The sequence below is a fragment of the Priceomyces carsonii genome (genome assembly GCF_900007245.1).
Source record: "Priceomyces carsonii strain CBS4050 genome assembly, scaffold: Debaryomyces_carsonii_scaffold_4, whole genome shotgun sequence".
Taxonomy (NCBI): Eukaryota; Fungi; Ascomycota; class Pichiomycetes; order Serinales; family Debaryomycetaceae; genus Priceomyces; species Priceomyces carsonii.
Window position 1 is genome coordinate 21,720 of NW_026946677.1, and position 17,376 is coordinate 39,095.

The 17,376-nt window shown below is 35.6% G+C and overlaps 10 protein-coding genes across 10 annotated transcripts; 5 read left to right on the forward strand and 5 right to left on the reverse strand.

Moving 5' to 3' along the window:
- Window positions 1-437: 437 nt before the first annotated feature.
- On the forward strand, window positions 438-701 carry PRCAT00003491001 (uncharacterized protein; the record flags this gene model as incomplete). The annotated part of the gene is made up of 1 exon (XM_062953425.1): window positions 438-701. One exon carries the CDS (start codon window positions 438-440, stop codon window positions 699-701), a length of 264 nt encoding a protein of 87 aa, XP_062810229.1.
- A 101-nt stretch (window positions 702-802) lies between these two features.
- On the forward strand, window positions 803-2,284 carry PRCAT00003492001 (fungal specific transcription factor domain-containing protein; the record flags this gene model as incomplete). Its single annotated transcript, XM_062953426.1, has 1 exon — window positions 803-2,284. One exon carries the CDS (start codon window positions 803-805, stop codon window positions 2,282-2,284), a length of 1,482 nt encoding a protein of 493 aa, XP_062810230.1.
- A 131-nt stretch (window positions 2,285-2,415) lies between these two features.
- Window positions 2,416-2,598, reverse strand: PRCAT00003493001 (uncharacterized protein; the record flags this gene model as incomplete). The annotated part of the gene is made up of 1 exon (XM_062953427.1): window positions 2,416-2,598. The coding sequence occupies one exon, from the start codon at window positions 2,596-2,598 to the stop codon at window positions 2,416-2,418; it is 183 nt and encodes a 60-aa protein (XP_062810231.1).
- A 1,476-nt stretch (window positions 2,599-4,074) lies between these two features.
- Window positions 4,075-5,079, reverse strand: PRCAT00003494001 (uncharacterized protein; the record flags this gene model as incomplete). The annotated part of the gene is made up of 1 exon (XM_062953428.1): window positions 4,075-5,079. One exon carries the CDS (start codon window positions 5,077-5,079, stop codon window positions 4,075-4,077), a length of 1,005 nt encoding a protein of 334 aa, XP_062810232.1.
- A 1,353-nt stretch (window positions 5,080-6,432) lies between these two features.
- PRCAT00003495001 (uncharacterized protein) lies at window positions 6,433-6,744 on the reverse strand (the record flags this gene model as incomplete). The annotated part of the gene is made up of 1 exon (XM_062953429.1): window positions 6,433-6,744. One exon carries the CDS (start codon window positions 6,742-6,744, stop codon window positions 6,433-6,435), a length of 312 nt encoding a protein of 103 aa, XP_062810233.1.
- Window positions 6,745-7,166: 422 nt separating this feature from the next.
- On the forward strand, window positions 7,167-8,003 carry PRCAT00003496001 (uncharacterized protein; the record flags this gene model as incomplete). The annotated part of the gene is made up of 1 exon (XM_062953430.1): window positions 7,167-8,003. The coding sequence occupies one exon, from the start codon at window positions 7,167-7,169 to the stop codon at window positions 8,001-8,003; it is 837 nt and encodes a 278-aa protein (XP_062810234.1).
- Window positions 8,004-8,252: 249 nt separating this feature from the next.
- On the reverse strand, window positions 8,253-11,327 carry PRCAT00003497001 (uncharacterized protein; the record flags this gene model as incomplete). Its single annotated transcript, XM_062953431.1, has 1 exon — window positions 8,253-11,327. One exon carries the CDS (start codon window positions 11,325-11,327, stop codon window positions 8,253-8,255), a length of 3,075 nt encoding a protein of 1,024 aa, XP_062810235.1.
- A 215-nt stretch (window positions 11,328-11,542) lies between these two features.
- Window positions 11,543-14,125, forward strand: PRCAT00003498001 (uncharacterized protein; the record flags this gene model as incomplete). Its single annotated transcript, XM_062953433.1, has 1 exon — window positions 11,543-14,125. One exon carries the CDS (start codon window positions 11,543-11,545, stop codon window positions 14,123-14,125), a length of 2,583 nt encoding a protein of 860 aa, XP_062810236.1.
- Window positions 14,126-14,194: 69 nt separating this feature from the next.
- Window positions 14,195-14,632, reverse strand: PRCAT00003499001 (thioredoxin family protein; the record flags this gene model as incomplete). Its single annotated transcript, XM_062953434.1, has 2 exons — window positions 14,195-14,452; window positions 14,507-14,632. 2 exons carry the CDS (start codon window positions 14,630-14,632, stop codon window positions 14,195-14,197), a joined length of 384 nt encoding a protein of 127 aa, XP_062810237.1.
- Window positions 14,633-15,266: 634 nt separating this feature from the next.
- PRCAT00003500001 (nucleobase cation symporter-1 family protein) lies at window positions 15,267-16,985 on the forward strand (the record flags this gene model as incomplete). The annotated part of the gene is made up of 1 exon (XM_062953435.1): window positions 15,267-16,985. One exon carries the CDS (start codon window positions 15,267-15,269, stop codon window positions 16,983-16,985), a length of 1,719 nt encoding a protein of 572 aa, XP_062810238.1.
- Window positions 16,986-17,376: the final 391 nt, after the last annotated feature.

Here is a 17,376-nt window from a genome sequence, read left to right on the forward strand (position 1 = left end):
CACTTCCCTGAAGACTTTCTTTATATAGTGTAATTGAATGATATAAAACGGCAGTCGTAGTCCATCATTTAAAACATAACTACTTTAAAACTCAAAAGAAATTAATTCACAAAACATAATACTGGATTGAGGAATGGATCTGTGTTCCCTTAAAATGATTAAGCTCAATGAGTGAAATTTCCCTTCAGGAAGTAAGCACATTTGCTAATTTTTTAATCCATCTAATGAGGATAAGAGTCACCTCATGCCTTATATGACGATATAATCTGCTAATAGCGCGTTATTTTGTTCTTTGTGCATGACGTTAAATTGTTGTTGGGGCACGTACTGTATACATTTTCCAGAAATTGGGTGATTGCCTTTGCGAAAAGTCTTATCAAATTTTGTTCAACACACACCCATCAATTCAGGAGATACTTTCAAGAAAAAAGACAGATATGTATGTTAACAATTTTAGACTTTCATCAGAAATGTTTACAGTTTTTGACGCCCAATTGTTGAATAATAAGAAATCGAAATTTAAGAGGCTGATTGAAAAGTATTGCAAGATTTCTAAAACTTCATCAAGGGGGCATTCGGGAGCCACATGCAAGCACTACAGAAACTACAGAGACTTCAATCGCAAGTATAATGGTCGCTATTTATATTGGAAAAGAAATATGTATGTTACTTCATTCGATTTACTTTTGAGAGAGAATTGAACTAACATTTAAGCAGATATGACAGCAACGGCACCTATAATTGTGAAGAGTGTCAGAATAAAGAGTCAGAATCTTTGAACACTAAAGATAAAAGGAATGAGATGCTAGTGTCACTTGATGCATATGCTTCAAATACTGATTTGCCTGACATTACGGAGAGTAAGAAAACTGAGACAGACCTCGGCTGTACTCCTGAGCTATTCGATCATCAGGAAAATAGGCAAGAGCGTCATGTCACTTTAGTGACTGAGAAAGACATCGACCAGTATCAGGGAGATGAAATACACGCTACTTCTCATAAAAATGATAGTTTATATGGTCTGTCCCTACAAGTCTCCTACATACCCTCATCCACAAGATTCTTGTACTTGGATGAAGAGGGGAGAAGATTCATGTCATACTTTGAAAGAAAAGTTTCCAAAGAACTTTCATTTGGCAAATTAAGTACCAACTACTTTATTAATACATTTGTTACTATATCAGAGTATGACGAAACTATAATGAATGCATTAGCGGCATGGGGAGGTATGTTTTTGAAAAGAATAGAAAAAGATATAAGCTTTTCGAAATTTATCAACAAAGTACAGGAATATTTCACCAACTTATCAAGTCAGATGTCATCCAAGGAAGCCATTATGAATTATCTATGTTTAAATTCAGTTTTGATGGGGTTTTTCATATGTGCGGGAGATACATATTATTGGAATATCATGTTTCAAAATTGTGTCAGCGTGATTGAGTCTGCTGGAGGTATAAGCGAGATCCTAATCTTGTACGATAACTCAAATCACATAAAGTTTTTGGTTTCTAATCTTCAGTATCATGATGTTATGAGATCGTCTGCCCTCATCACAGGTACAGTGTTTCCAGTCTTAGCGTATGAGCAGTTTTTCTCGCATTCGCACACTGAAAATGAGGGTCACTATGGTCTCGACCCAATAATGGGTCCTCTTCGTCCTTTGTGCTTCGTGTTAGGGGACATAATTAACTCTATTCTTCTTATCAAAGAAGAGGAGAGAATTTTTTCTGATTGTTTGGATAATTTTCAAGTCGAGAAGGACTTCAATAACGCAGACTTTTTGCAATTGAAAATTAATTATTTTGATTTTGTTGAAAATATAGGAGAGAGTTTGAAAGAGAAGATTGAAAATTGTGCTCTCGAAAAACTTGACATTTGCCCCAATCATGAGGATTTTAAGTTTCAAGAAACAAGCTTTAGTCTATACAAAAATACTTGCTGGTTATACTGGTATCTATATATCAAGAGAATACCTCCTGTTTCAATTGAAGTAAGGAGGCTAGTCTTTACGTCCCAGAGTTACATTAAAGTGCTTATTGAGTCCGGGTGCAACATTGGATTATGCCTTCCCTTAATTGTTGTTGGAATTTCATGCATATTTGATACAGATAGAGTGGCAATGACATTTCTATTCAAGGAAATTACTGGAAAGAGCCCTGTAAACAATGTAAATAAGGCATGGACAATTGTTCAGCAGTCATGGTCCATGAATCCGAAAGGGTGCTTATGTATTAACTGGGGAGATATATGCTGTATGAATGGTTGGAAGTTTTGTGCATCATAAGACAATTTCCATTCTTATGATCAATTTTATCTACGCTGGGCAATTTTTAAATTTCAATTCTGAGTATTATAATGTAGCATCTACATTTTTCCGGGTGTATTGATTTGTTCTAATCTTTCATCTTCTTAGCCCTATTCATTACTTGAGCCCATAGTGGCTCCCACACTAATATTTTTAGTACCAGGTCGACTCCAGGACCCCTCGGACCGCTCAAATTCCCTATCCTCACTAAGAATAATGCCGGTGAATGCTTTTCCAGATGAAAATTGAAGATATCTCTGGAGGTTGTCAACTCTTTCCTGTTGAGTTACCATTTTAGAATCTTCGATAGAGTTGTAAATAAGGTATGATAGCGGTTCTCGAAGCGTAGGTTTACATGAATGACAATCGCGAACCTTGTATAATAGGAACTATTTTTGGTTCTGTTGGAGTTTTCAGTTTTCTCAGTCTGTCGACATTCTTTTCGAAAGAATTTAGATCTAGTTCCACAAAGATTGATATATATGAATCAGTTAGAATACCTTTATCAGTTTTGAAGTAAAGCATTGGGCATAGATTATTTTTTTAACCTGGAAAGATTATTCTTCCTATGCCTTCTAGCGATCTTTTTTATATCTTGGCAAACTGGAAATCTTTACATCAATTTCATAGTACACGCATTCATCTTTACTGATGATAATGTTCTTGCTACATTTAAGAGCGAATCCATCAACAGTTGGATGTCATAGAGAAGGCCTTTCACTCTCAGCTATCAAATATTCATTCAAAGTAAGTTGCATAAGCTTACAAATCGGCATAAATAAATAGCCTCGAAGAGATAATCTGTATCTATCCTCTTGATTCCTACCTGCAGAATATGTTGCTAATCATGAAAAGCGTAGTCACCTAGGGCAAGCCCTAAACATTTATTATCCATTCTTAGGATTTTTTCGATTATTCCCTTGTCTTCTGTTACAATCATGTAGTGATTACTTTACACATTACTTTCGACAAATACTTATCAGTATTCGTACAGATCGTGAACAGGAGCTGATAGTAGGCGTTTTTTAACTGCTTGTGGAATTTAAGTTAATTTTCATTATTAACATTGATTTAAAGTTGATAATTATACAATTCAGACCAGTCTTTGGATCAATTATGATTCCACTTGTTGCTTGTCTTCTTCCGTTTTTTGATTTTATTTACTTATATTTAGCAATAATATATTGAGTTCTTTGGGAAATAAACTGCTCCCTTGCCGCCCTCCTTGCCAAGTTTTTTCACCCTCCCCTATGACACCAAGAATTTTAGGAGAATCAAATCACGTAGTGATAGATAATGCAATATAATTGGTTTATAAAGTGATACCGTATATTAAATAAGTTCTACATACTATAATCTCTCTTGAAACCATCCTGGACACCGAACCACTGGACACCTTGCCACCAGACCACTCGCCCACAAAAGTGTTAGCGAAAGTAAGACCATCATAAGATACCATCGAACCTGAGACACAAATAGCATAATAAGTACGGAATAAGAAGATTAAACGTGATTAAATTCCATGTCCCAGACTTCTGTAAATTATATCCAAAATAGCTTCCTTATGACATCATTGAGGCTTGCAACATATATGGCAAATCAAATCGTCGCCACCTACTGATTCAAGCCTCGTCTAAGTTCGGACATTGGAGGATCACGCCAGGCGTTCAGATATGGAAAATGTGACATACATTTTCTCAGCATCTACAGATATTAAAGCGTGGTGCTCTGTCCCAAGTAATCGAAGAGGTTTCCATTTCAGTTTAAAGCTAAGCTTTGAAATAAGGGGCCACCTGTTCGTCAATACGACTTACTATTTTCTCAGCCATACCATTAGAAGTACCCTCCTTAAAGAAATTAACGTAATCTTGTATTTCACATTGGGGCCCAATAAAGCAGCCACTATTTTCTTTTGTGACTTCTGAACTAAGTGCAGCGTACATTTCGGTGTATGCCCCGTACGAAGCATCTCTCCCTGCGTGATTAACAATGAAACGCTCAATGAACGGAAAATCCTTTTGAAGGCCCGTTTTTAATATGCCTGGATGTAAGGCAGTAGAAATTATTTTACCTTTATACTTCTGGGCAAACATGTAATTGACAAAATTAACACCTACCTTAGATTGTCCATAGATAGCCATTGGAGAATAATTGGGAGGGTTTTTCAGCTTAATAGTATCAAAATCAATTCCGACGGCTCCTGGCCCTGAAAGGTATGCATTAGAAGAAACCCAAATAACCCTTGGTATGAAGTTGGGATTTTTTTGGCTAACTTTTAACATACATGGAGTCAAGTATTTCTGTAAAAGATAAGGTGCTAAGACATTTGTTGACCACTGTAGTTCGAAACCTTGCGCCGACTTTGATCCTTTGGGAGGCATCATTATGCCTGCATTTTGAAATACAAAGTGCAATTCTGGGAAAGCTGATACAATTGATACTGCGCAATCATGTATGCTGCTCAAATCGCTTAGGTCTGCTTCAAAAATATGAACTCTCAGATCAATTTCAGATGGCTCTATATTTTTGCAGTTTTTTTTTAAGTTTTCAATCGCCGCCTCCATTTTTCCAACATTTCGCACCACAACACCAATATTAGCATGTTGAATCAAGAGTAATCTAAGTACCTCCAAACCCAATCCACTGCTTGCTCCCGTAATAATAACATTTTTACCCGATAAGTCAGGATAGTCTTGAGGTAGGAAACGAGGGTTTGGTGACTTCAACACGTTGATGTAAATGTCCTTCAAAAATTCTAATTTTGAGGCACCCATAATTATATAAACCAACAGAATTTCATTAAACTGAAATTATATCAATACAGCCCTTCAAAAATGTGACAATTTTATAGTTCTAATTTTGTTTCGGATGAAAATTCCGTATGTCTCCTAAAGCCGTTTCACTGACTTATCGGAAAAGGAAATTAATTTTCCATGAAGTTCCTGAATATAACGTGGATTTATCGGAGAGAGCTACATTTACGGACAGCTAGTGAGAGATTTTGTTGATAGATCACTTAACACTACTCAGGCAATCTTTGTTCATAATGTGGCCAACGAGGAAAAACGCGGCAAAGCTGGAATATAAATGGAGGATATGGATTTAAACAAGAGAATTACTTTGAAGACACTGCAATTGAAGCATATAGAAAGCACACAGAGAAAGCTGCTACTCTAATGTTAATCAGGCTTTCTTTAAAGGTCTAAATGATCGGTTTTTGATTAATAAAATGATAAATATAATTTTAGAGTCTTCTTTGCTCAAAGATGCTTTGAATTCTAATATATATCTTACCAATAATGCTCCTATAATTATTCCGAACATTTTTGTCTCCTGTAGATACAAGATGTAATCAACAATATTATGGTTGATTAGCTTTATATGTTCCCTTACTTTATTGGACATAGGCTCTCTGAATTTCTACCACCAGACTTAGAAAGCCCAAGATCCAGTAATACCCTACATTCGGTAATTTTCGTACATCATAATAGTGCCTTATCCTACAGAACGTATCCCTGATCCAGATCCTTGCGTTTCTTTGGGCAATGAAGCACAGAGATCTTATCACATAGCTGTCGATAACTAAACGCACCTGCTATCGTAAAATTTTGAGCAGTAGTTGTAAATGAGTCAGTGTGGCGTGGCACAAAATATATATTCTTATCCTTGGGTGACAAGTATACACGTTGCTTCAACTACTGCTTACTACTAGACTGCATAAATTACAATGGCAATTCCTTAACTAATTATGCTTGTGGTAGTAGTGTTTTCAGGGATTTGAAGAAGTGTTTCAAGTATTTCGATTGTTGAAACACCTTTTTACATCTGGTTTCTTAATAATTGCACTACCCTTTCCTGTGCCTGATAATATTTTCCGATATGGCCAGTTTTATCCCTTTGAATTAGCAGACATAAATTTATCTTCTCTAAGTTTTACAATTACAATCCCCCTGAACTGGTCAACCAGTAAGGTTGGACAGTTAACAAGCCTCATCTATTTATGACCCCTAAAGCACGTGAAGTTGTTATACTTAGACAATATCCTTGACACCAACATGTCTGTATCGTTCGATATGACTAAATTTTAAGAAAGGACTTAATCAAATTTAATAAGCCCAATCATGAATTTATGCCTGAATTTCTAATCTTCCGTCATTTCCTTTAAGTTCCTTGTATACCGTCATTATATCATTTATCAACATAGTATCTTGCATGAGCAGAATACTCTGATTAAGAAAAATACTGCTGACACTTGGACTGTGACATAAGTAGTTTATTTGATCAACTGAATCACCATGATGTAGCCTACTGATGACTGGGCCCTCTGAACTGTTATTATAACTCAATTGTATATCACTTTGAACATTTATATGCATATATCTTTCAAAGATATTTTTTAGACACCGAAGATTTGTCATTGGCTTCGTACTCACAGACATTCTCAAGAGTCTTATATTGATACTACAATAATTTCATTTTCAAACCCTTGGTAAAGAGATAGAAAAATTATTACTTAGGTATAAGTATCATATAATGATTCCAAGATACTATCCTTGGAGTAAGATCCTGTGAAACCAGGTATAGCCATTTTATTGTTGAACTTATACGGTAGAGAATATAAAAAAATAAATATGCTACTGAAAATCCAGCTTTATATTTATCATGCGTTCAGCTTGTCTAGCAATAAGTCTGAGCCAGCTTACAAGAATGATTAAGCATTAGAGTAAGAATCAATAAAAGTGACGTTTGGACTGCATGTAATAATTAGTCATACTTTTATTTCAGCAATATATAGACGATTTGTCGCAATATAAAAACCATGTAATATGAGAACGGAGAGAAGTCTTTTAATTGTCAAATAATGCCCACATTCAAGCAGGTGGATGTTTTCACCAAGCAAAAGTATAAGGGAAATCCAGTTGCAGTATTTTTCGATGCAGACAACTTAACGTCAGAAGATATGGCAAATATGTCAGCTTGGACAAATCTTTCAGAAGCAACTTTTATTCAGAAGCCAGTTTCTGAAGAAGCCGATTATAAGGTTCGCATCTTCAGCTTAAGGAAAGAGTTACCTTTTGCCGGTCATCCCACCATTGGAACCTGCCACGCATTGCTAGAAGCCGGACTCGCGGAGCCCAAGAATAATCATGTCATACAAGAATGTGAAGTAGGTTTAGTGAAGTTGGAACTATCATCTGCGGAGGACCGGGAAATCAATTTTCAATTACCGTATGCTGCTCGTCGAGATTTGAGTTCGTCTGAAATCCTGAAAGTTACCAATGCGCTTGGCGTTGATACTGCAATAAATGCAGCAGTTTACGACGTTGGCCCAGTGTGGCTCACTATTCAATTGGATTGTGCAAAGACCGTTCTTGAATTGAAACCAGATATATTCGCTTTGAAGAAAATATCATTGGAATTGAATGTTACGGGATTTCAAGTGCTTGGTAAATACGTAGAGGGCGAGTCTTATGAAACAAGAACTTTCGCACCAGCGATAGGAGTTGTAGAGGATCCAGTGTGTGGATCCGGTTCAGGAGCAACAGCAGCGTTTTTAAGGGACTCGGAGAATCGGCTTGGTACTATCCGCTTGTCCCAAGGTAAAGTATTAAATAGAGCTGGTGAAATCACGATCACTGTCGGACCAGATATCTATGTTGGTGGTAATGCTGTTACGGTCATAGATGGGGTATATTAATCTACTGATGGAAAATTGGTCTTTAGAGGATTGTATTTTTTGATATGAATGATAATCGCTTATTTAACTCGTTTCCATTTAGCGAAAAAAATAACTGAAGCAAAAAAATTTTGTACCATTTCAAAACTTTCCTACGTGTTTTTCAATTTTTGTAACATTTTATTTTTTGCTTCTCCTAAATTTAAGATTGTTTCAATGGAACAGAGAAGTTAATTAAAAACAAAATTAATCAAGAGAAGAAATAAATTTTTAATGAAGATTTTCCTTTTTGTTGGAAGTTGCATGTATAGAAGGTATAAAATATTCATCAATAACGCTCCTTGGAGAACTCTCTACTTGGAAAGTCGATTTGAATTCAAAATGATCAAAACCAAATGCCTCTGGACCTCCTATTCTTAGTGCGTTTTTTGAAGATGTCCATATCTGATTTGGAGCCATCACGATAACAAAGCATGATAAGCCATATCGATAATCAGGTGTTCCAATTGCCTCACCTGTCTCCGAATCAATAACAGTAATTAATTCCGGTACAGAAGCAATTATCTCGGTGCAAGGAGTATGCTCATACTTGCAAAATAAGTTTTCGTTCTTGAATGGTATTACTAGCTTTTTTTTATCTTCAGATTTTGATGAATTGAATTCTTCAATTACAACTTCTCCATAAAGATGCCCCTTGATTAACTTCTTTTCAAGACCAACAATTTTGCCAGAAAATATCAAGCGACCATAATCGCTCCCACCGATTGCATTTATTATAAATTCTGGTACAGTGTCTAAATTTCTACTGTCTTTGGCCAATGTGACAGCTCTCCCAATTCTCCATGCTAAAGATATGCTGTTTCTAATAGAAAATTTCTTAAGCTCTTCGTACTTCAATGGAGATGTTGCCATTCCCACGTAAGATCCGACCTCAGAAAGAGTAGCTCTAATAATCTTTTCGGCGTAGAGTTCTGATTTCACATTAGACAATAAAAAATCATTTCCGTTACCATCACTTAAAGAAGAATTCTGAAAAATATTTGAATAGCCAAGCACGTCTTTATATAATACTGGAGAAATTTGCCAAATCATGGGATATGCCCTCCCCATCAAATCAGCATCAACAACTTTTAAATCGTACTCATATAAACCACTGAGTAAAAATGCTTGAAATCCATTACTACCGCCAATTTCTAACGGAATTACAGCGTTCGGCTTTAAGTTTGAATGTCTAATTAGTGTCTTAAATGCGTGAAGAAACTCGTGGCCCTGTAACTGTTCAGATATCACGGTTGGTGAGCCACAAGCGGCTAATGGAACTGTAAGGAGCTCATTTGGAGATTCAAAAATTCCAGGAATGCCATCAATATCTACAACCTTTATTACCAGACCACTCTCAATCATTTTTTTTGTTTGTAAGGCTTTTGTGTACGGGTCGCCACCTCCACCGCAACCAAGTATATATGATCCAATCCTAATAAACTCAATATCTAAGGTACTGAGTATCCATTCTCTTTTTTCTGTAATCGATGGCTTATATAGCTTAATATCTAACTCGCACATAGGTTCGGTTCTTTCAATGCCCGCTTTTTTGAGAAAACTTCTAATATCCTGCTGTCTTACAGCACTTCCTTTCAATACGGGATCACTGGCTTTTTCAAATAATTCGCTCTTTCGACTATAATCAAGAGACCCCACTACTTTCACTTCAAAGAAGTAGCAATTGGAAACGTAAGGTACTGGCTCAATAATTATATTAACAACCTTTAATGATGAAGGTAAAGCACCTTTTCTAACAGCTTCTTTCAGTGCCAATCTTTTGAGTCGCTCAATCTCTGAAATTTTGTCAACTTCGTCTTTATTTGCGTACAGGGAGACTGACTCCGATATCAACCCAATAGCTGCGCCGATTGCATTTGCAATCTGGTAAAATTGAGGGCGTAATATTCTATTGCATCCTTCAATTGTAAAAGGCCCTTCGGGTACAATGAACGAACCACCTCCAACCAATAACATCGAAATTTGATCAGGTGAAGTTTTTGTCCTGTCTATTAGCTTAGATAATAAGGAAACCAACTCATTTTTAAAAAGATTGCACATGTCATCATCAAACTGTTTTTTTAATTTCTTTACGTCAACAAATTTGAAAAAGTTATTGGGGAGCTTTTTTAAGTTCCTTTCTGCAATCAGTGAAAGGGCTAGATCTGTTGCAGTCATACAGCTGCCATCGAAAGCCATCGCCTTATTCATAATTTCATTCCCAACAGAGTCAGGGCCAATTTTCAACTTTGAATTTTCTGATCTCACAATTGACCCTCCTCCCAAACCAATGCTCTGAACATTAGGCATGGGAATTTTTGTTCTGACACCACCAATATAAGAATATGACGATATTAGATTTGGAAAACCATCCTGGTTTAGTAAACCCGCATCTGTGGTTGTGCCTCCTATGTCAACTACTACTACGGGTTGGTTCCTATCGAGCTCATTCAAAAAGAGATCTTCACTCTTGCATAAATAAGAAGCTCCTCTCATAGAATTGGTGACTCCTGAGGAGAAGGTCCTAATAGGATTCTTGAGAGCTTCTTGAACTGTTAAAATAGTTCCATCATTTTGGGTTAAGAACAAAGGACATTTAAATTGAGACCTCTTCACTGCTGAGCTGAACTCGTATATTACGGAATAAGCATATCTTTTGATTGCAGCATTGAGAATGGTGATGTTTTCTCTTTCTAAAAATCCAATGCCCGCAATTTGATGAGATAAGGTAACATTGACGTGCATTTTCCTTTTCCGAAAATTTTCTTTGATTATATTATAGACCCGTAACTCATGCCCATTTGCTACAGGTGAAAACATTCCAACGACAGCAATATTTGTTATACCTAATTCTGCAATTTTCAGACAGTGGTAAGTTATCTCCTTTTCATCAACTTCCGTAATATCCAGCGTATCAATTTTATTTCCTCCTTTACAGTATGCCACATAGCCGTTAAGAATTTCCTCTAGTCTTTTTGGAAAGTCAGAAAAGGGAGGCAATTCCCTTGAATATGGTCCGCATAATCGCAATATTGCGACTTTCTCCAACTTTCCCTGGTCCTTCTCAACAATTGCGTTTATGAAATGTGTTGTGCCAATAGTTACGCAACTAATATCATCTGGTCCAATCTTCTGACCCTCGAGCAAGTTGGAGAGTGACAATTCTATTCCATGAGAGATCTCATTGGTAGTTGTCACTTTACTCCAGTTTATGATGCCACTATTTGAGCTCCGAATTTGGGATGGATCTAATAACACAGAATCTGTATTAGTTCCACCCACATCAATACCTATCAAAAAAGTCATATATTAATGTTAAATTGTTCACTTTGCAAGATTTTGCAGCACATTTATATGAATTGAATGCACGCTCGCTTATTTAGGTAATCGGCGTGCGGTCTTGGTATGGCTCAAGGTTATGAAGCGCCTTAATGATACTATATCACATGACACATATTATAAACAATCTAAACTATTAATTCTACTCAAAACCTATTTGCTCTTATGCTTTTGCACAAGATATGTCCAACCGAAAGAAAAAAGTATATTCATGCGGGCCGTGCAAAAAGCTAAAAGCTAAGTGTAATCGATCACTTCCATGCGAAAGATGCATCCGAAATAATAGAGAAGAGAGTTGTTACCTGCAACCACCTCGTTTATACGATAAATTCAAACAACTAAGTCTTCCTGACATTAATTTCCACTGTGCCAGAAATAATGACACACAGAACTTAAAGCAAACAAATCACGGCTTAAAAGAGTCTAAATACTTCCCGAAAGGGGATGATCTAGGTACCTTGATCTCTGAATTAAAACCACAACACAAGCAGGAACAACTAGTGAGCTCAGAAAATATAGGTACCGAAAGATCACGATTCGTTAGCTCTACAGGAAAACCGAAAAATAACACATGTGGTTCACCTATTGAGAAATCTAAACTCTTTTGGGATTTTCATCTACCGATCTGTGTTGAAAGACTCCTGGGGATTTATCATGAATCTGAACTTAAATTCCTTCGTAAAAAGAATGTTTTTTCAATGGCTGATTTATTAGATAGGAGTACAGATAATACTAATATTGATTTCAATATATTGAAGTCAGATATAGTTCAGTTATTACCGACGAAGGAAGCAGCTATAGCATTGAAGAATTACTATTTACAATTCGTGGATTATATTTATCATCCAATACATCATCCTACGTTCAACAAAGATTTTGAAAAATTCTATATGGACTTAGAAAATCAAAGCCATGAAAAAATTGATCTATTATGGGTTTCTTTATTACTCATGGTTTTGACGCTAGCTTTGATACACTTACCAAAATCATATAGCACTACTGCTCCCTTCAGAGTTTTTTCTGAGGAGATAGTTATCAAGAAGACGGCTGATGCATGGTCAAAGGCATCTATATGGCTATATGACATCAGTAAAGATGTTTTAACTCCTAGGCTAGAAGAATTGCAACTTTTTTCTTTATTACAACTATATTACTATGCAACTAAGCAATCGGAAGAATTAAACACTTTCTTAGTTTTGAGTATAAATACTGCCTACACTTTGGGATTGAACAAACCATATCTTAAAGCGAAGTCTCCTTTAGAGCAAGAGATGAGAAGACGATTATGGTGGGATATATGTGGATGTGATACGTTTTGTGCGTTATGTAATGGTAGGACTCCGATGATTAGGTCTTACATATCAAAGGTTCCTTTGCCTTCAAACGTGAATGACAGAGACATGGGAGATTCATTTATAATCTTTTCTGAAGACCACATTCCAACCGACAACTCATTCAATATTCACAGGGCCAAAATGATGAAAATTTTGAATGGAATGTTTGAAATTAATCAACTTAAGGATGTTACCATTGAGGATTATGAAAATAATAAAGAGGTTTTAGAGGGTATAATATCAATAGATATAGAACTTTGTGACTATGTTTCAAATCTTCCTTGGTATTTCAAGTTGGATAAGGATGGGAACTTACCTGAACATACCACAGATAAACTAAAGCTACAAATCCACATATTGCATACTTGTGTCTGTATACATAGATTGCGACTTTTTCAAAACTACCTCACATATAATATTCCGATTGCTTGGGAAGTATGCATCTCTACAGCGAAAGCCATGTTCATAATTTATAAAAAGTTGCGAGTGTTCTTCAAGTTCGGAGATAATACTTTAGAATTAAACAATGCGCTGAGAGAGCCAATTGGAAATACAAATAATTTCAATAAATTATTCTTGACGCAGCTACATCAAACCTTTACGGCTTCAGTAACACAAGCAATGGTGTTGCTAATGTTGACAAAGAAGAAGAATCTAGCGATCAGAAGAATTAGTAAAGAAAAAATTGAAGTGGCATTATTTCACGATATCAGTCTATTTTTGGGGGATCTTCATTATTTAAATGATCACGGATCAATTTTAAAGTCACCTATTCTTGAGCAAAGTGTTAAAGGTTTAAATTTGTTGAAGACGTTATATCTTGATTTAAATCCAGATCTCATGACCTCGTCAATAGATAGAAGTGACTATGGGGCTATTTCTGATATTTCAACAGTGTTTGGTGGTAAGGAAAGCACAGAAAAATATTTAAAGAAATGCTCTGTTGATTATATTGTCAATCAACCAGACGAAATCCAAGATGTTGCCATGATACCAAATTGCTATAATTCAACGTACAATTTTAATTTTTCCAATCAATTTGGAATAATTATTACGAAAGAGGATAAGTTGATTGATGATTCGTTGGAATATTTCTTGAACGTCATTGACATGGAAAGAATTTGTCAAAATCAGAACCAAAGTGATCGTGTCATTCAGGAATTACTAAACCATTCTCAGGAACAGATGAAATATGATAACAATAGTGCCAATAACGAACAGAACGAGTTATCCGGACTTTCAGGAGAATTAAAGGAACGAAATATGGGTAGCAATCAAAAAGAAACTTATCCGCCTCTAAGAACTCTTTCTTCTCCTGTGGATGATTCAAAGACAATATATGATGATTACAATTTAACGTGGGAAAACATAGAGGACATATTTTCAAGGGAATGGAACACTACATATTTAGATTGTTATAAGCTTAGTTGAACATTTTTCAACATAAATTCACTATAAAGTTCCCTGTATATTATCTAAATTGCTCAAGTAGAAGAGTAGTTATTCCAACGCTTCATTTCTTATATTCAATTCTTTAGTAAGTGCTAACTCCAACTCTTTCATTGGATGCTGAAGTGGAGGATTGGGAATTTTTCCCCTCCATACTTCCTTTGAATCCTTTAGAATGACTAAAGTGGGCCACCAAACAACATCAAGAGAGCTTTGCATAAAGACTCCTTGATTTTCACATCCGTTGATTTTGTAAAATCCAACTCCATCATACTTTTCAGCCAATTTAGAATACAAAGGGAGAATTATCTAAACAAGCAGTTAGTAAATGAACCGGAAAAAGCTATAAAGTTTCCTACTTACTTCACATGGTTTACAGGTGGGCGAAAAAAAATCCAATACAACTATTCCCTTTTGATTCAGTACCTCTTGGAACTTTTTCAAACTCTTGATTTCAGTGACTTGATTTAAATTGGTTTCTTTTATCATACTTATAAACTATTAAAAGTTTGGTATATTCATTCACTAGCTTTAATTTGAAATAATATAATATTATATCTAACTTTCTTCCCAGCGATTAGATCAACTACAATGGATTATGTGATTACATGTTGTGATTTATGAGAAGCAGGCGATTACTGTATTTGTTAATCGGCGGCATGAGAATGGCACCAGGAAAATTTTCTTGGGCGGCGATTACTGTATTAAGATAATTTCTTGCGTGATTGCAATTTTCGTCAAAGAATAAACGTTAAGTATCTGGAGCCACACATAAAGATAACTCAAAATATTAGTATTTGACACAACGGTGCGCGAAAATTTAAAAAATCATCTAAAGCCATAGTTCTCTTAAAAATAAGAAACGAAAATTATATATCTGTACTAAGCTTCAGGAAACTAATATTTAAATGAAGAATTTTCTCCTTTCTTCAATCGAACCCATATAAAATCTTACCAGAAACCTGATAAGTTTTTATTACTATTTAGATACCTGTTTAAACTTACATTATAGATTGAAAGTGGATCATAACCAAGTAATAGAAGAATTTAAAATTTTGAGTATTGAAGTTTAGGTTTGAGTTTTTACATATTACAAGAAATTTAAAACACCTCAACACCGTAAATGCTAAAATCTTTAACTGACTTTATAGATAGACTCGAAGTCCCCGGTGATAACCAAATAAATAAAAATACAGGATGGATTAATAGAGATGTGATACCTCTACCTCCACAAAGAAGGACATGGACGGACTGGGATTTTATAGGATTTTGGGCAGTCATTGCCTTATCAATAACTACTTGGCAAAGTTGCTCAAGTTTACTTGATCTAGGTTTAAATGTTTGGCAATCCATGGTAATTGTTATCATTAGTAAGTTTTTAATATTTTTGATAGCTGTAAGTCATGGGTGGGGTGGCGGTGTTTGGCATGTTGGATTTCCAATCTATAGTAGGTACACATTTGGGTTGTGGGGCTCATATTTGGGGTTGATTCAGAGAATATTCCTTTGCATTATTTGGTATGCAGTTCAGTCGTACACCGCGGGTCAATGCATGTCTGTTTTATTGAGTTCTATATTTCCCACTTTTAACACTCTACACAACACATTACCTGAAAGCTTGCCGATGACAACAAAAGAGTTTATTGGCTTCATTATCTACCATGTTTTATCAATTCCGTTCTTGTATATACCTCCAGAAAAATTCAAGCATCCATTTAGAGCTGTGTCTTTGATATCTTTTTTTACTATTTTTGGCACCTCAATTGGGTCTATGGTTCATGCTAAAGGTGCTGGTGAGCTTCTACACGTAGGGTCTGACATAAACAGCTCTGCTGCTAGAGGAATGGCTTGGATACACGGAATCAATACTATTATAAATGCTTATGCCGTTGGTTTGGCTAATCAACCCGACTTTTCTAGGTTTGTTCACAGACGAGGTCAACAAATTTGGGGTCAAGCGTTTTCAATTTTGATCTTAGGTACAATAATTCCATTATTTGGACTTCTAGGGACATCAGCAGCGGCTCAAAAATATGGAAATGTCAATGAATTGAATTTATGGAATCCACCCAACATTATTGAACAGTGGTTGTTGGAAAGTTATAGCCCTAAGGCAAGATGTGCAAGCTTTTTTGCCTCTTTTGGCTTCTTTGTTAGTACACTAGGTTTAAACGCCATTGACAATGCGGTAAGTGGTGGAATAGATTTAGTTGCTATAGCTCCGAAGTTTATTAATATTAGACGAGGAGCGTATATTATTATGATTATCTCCATTGCAATAAATCCGTGGCAGATTGTTTCCAAAGCTACTATATTTGTTGATGTTCTAAGTTCCTATGGTTGCTTTTTGGGGCCAATGATAGCAATTATGACTTCCGATTTTTTCATCGTAAGAAAGCAAAAGCTTAAATTGATAGATCTATATAATCCATCAAAAGATTCAATATACTGGTTTACTGGGGGCATTAATTGGAGAGCATATGTTTCTTGGGTTTGTGGATTTGTTCCAGGGATTACAGGATTCGCATCTGTAAATCCTGCACTCGCTAGTAGGGTTCCAGAACCTGCTGTGAAAATGTTTGATATTTCCTTCATAATTGGATACGTTATCAGCTTTCTCGTACATGTGATTTTGAATTACTTCTTTCCCCCTAAGGGATTGAAAGAAATTGATCACATTGACTATTATCATGCTTTCACAAATGAAGAAGCTATTCAGTTAGGAATGGATCAGGTAGAATTTAACATTCCGTATGATGCAAATGAATTAAGAGAGCAATGCAGTTCAAGTTTGAAGACAACGAAAGCATTATATATCCAAGACGAATATGAAAGAGCTTAACAAGGAATGTTTTGATAAATTAGCATTCTGTATCGAGTTTATCTTATTTTACATATCTTTGAGCGCAATAAACGCACTTACATGGCCATCCAGCAGATAATTTTTACAGTTTACGAGGTCAGGTTTCTTGGTAATCGGAATATCGAATGAGACAGCTGTTAGTTAGTATTGCAATTAATTACAATGAATTTGATATTGGTAATTTTCTGAATAGTTATAATAGCAAAGACTACTCAAAGTGTCTACAATACTACATTATATTCAGTTTGAAAATGAATGAAAAAAAATCGAGTTTGAATATGACGTGATCTATATTAACTTTATGACTGCACAGATGTAACTAATACCAAAATGGTTAAGTAAATATTAAATCTCTTTGCAATTGTTATAG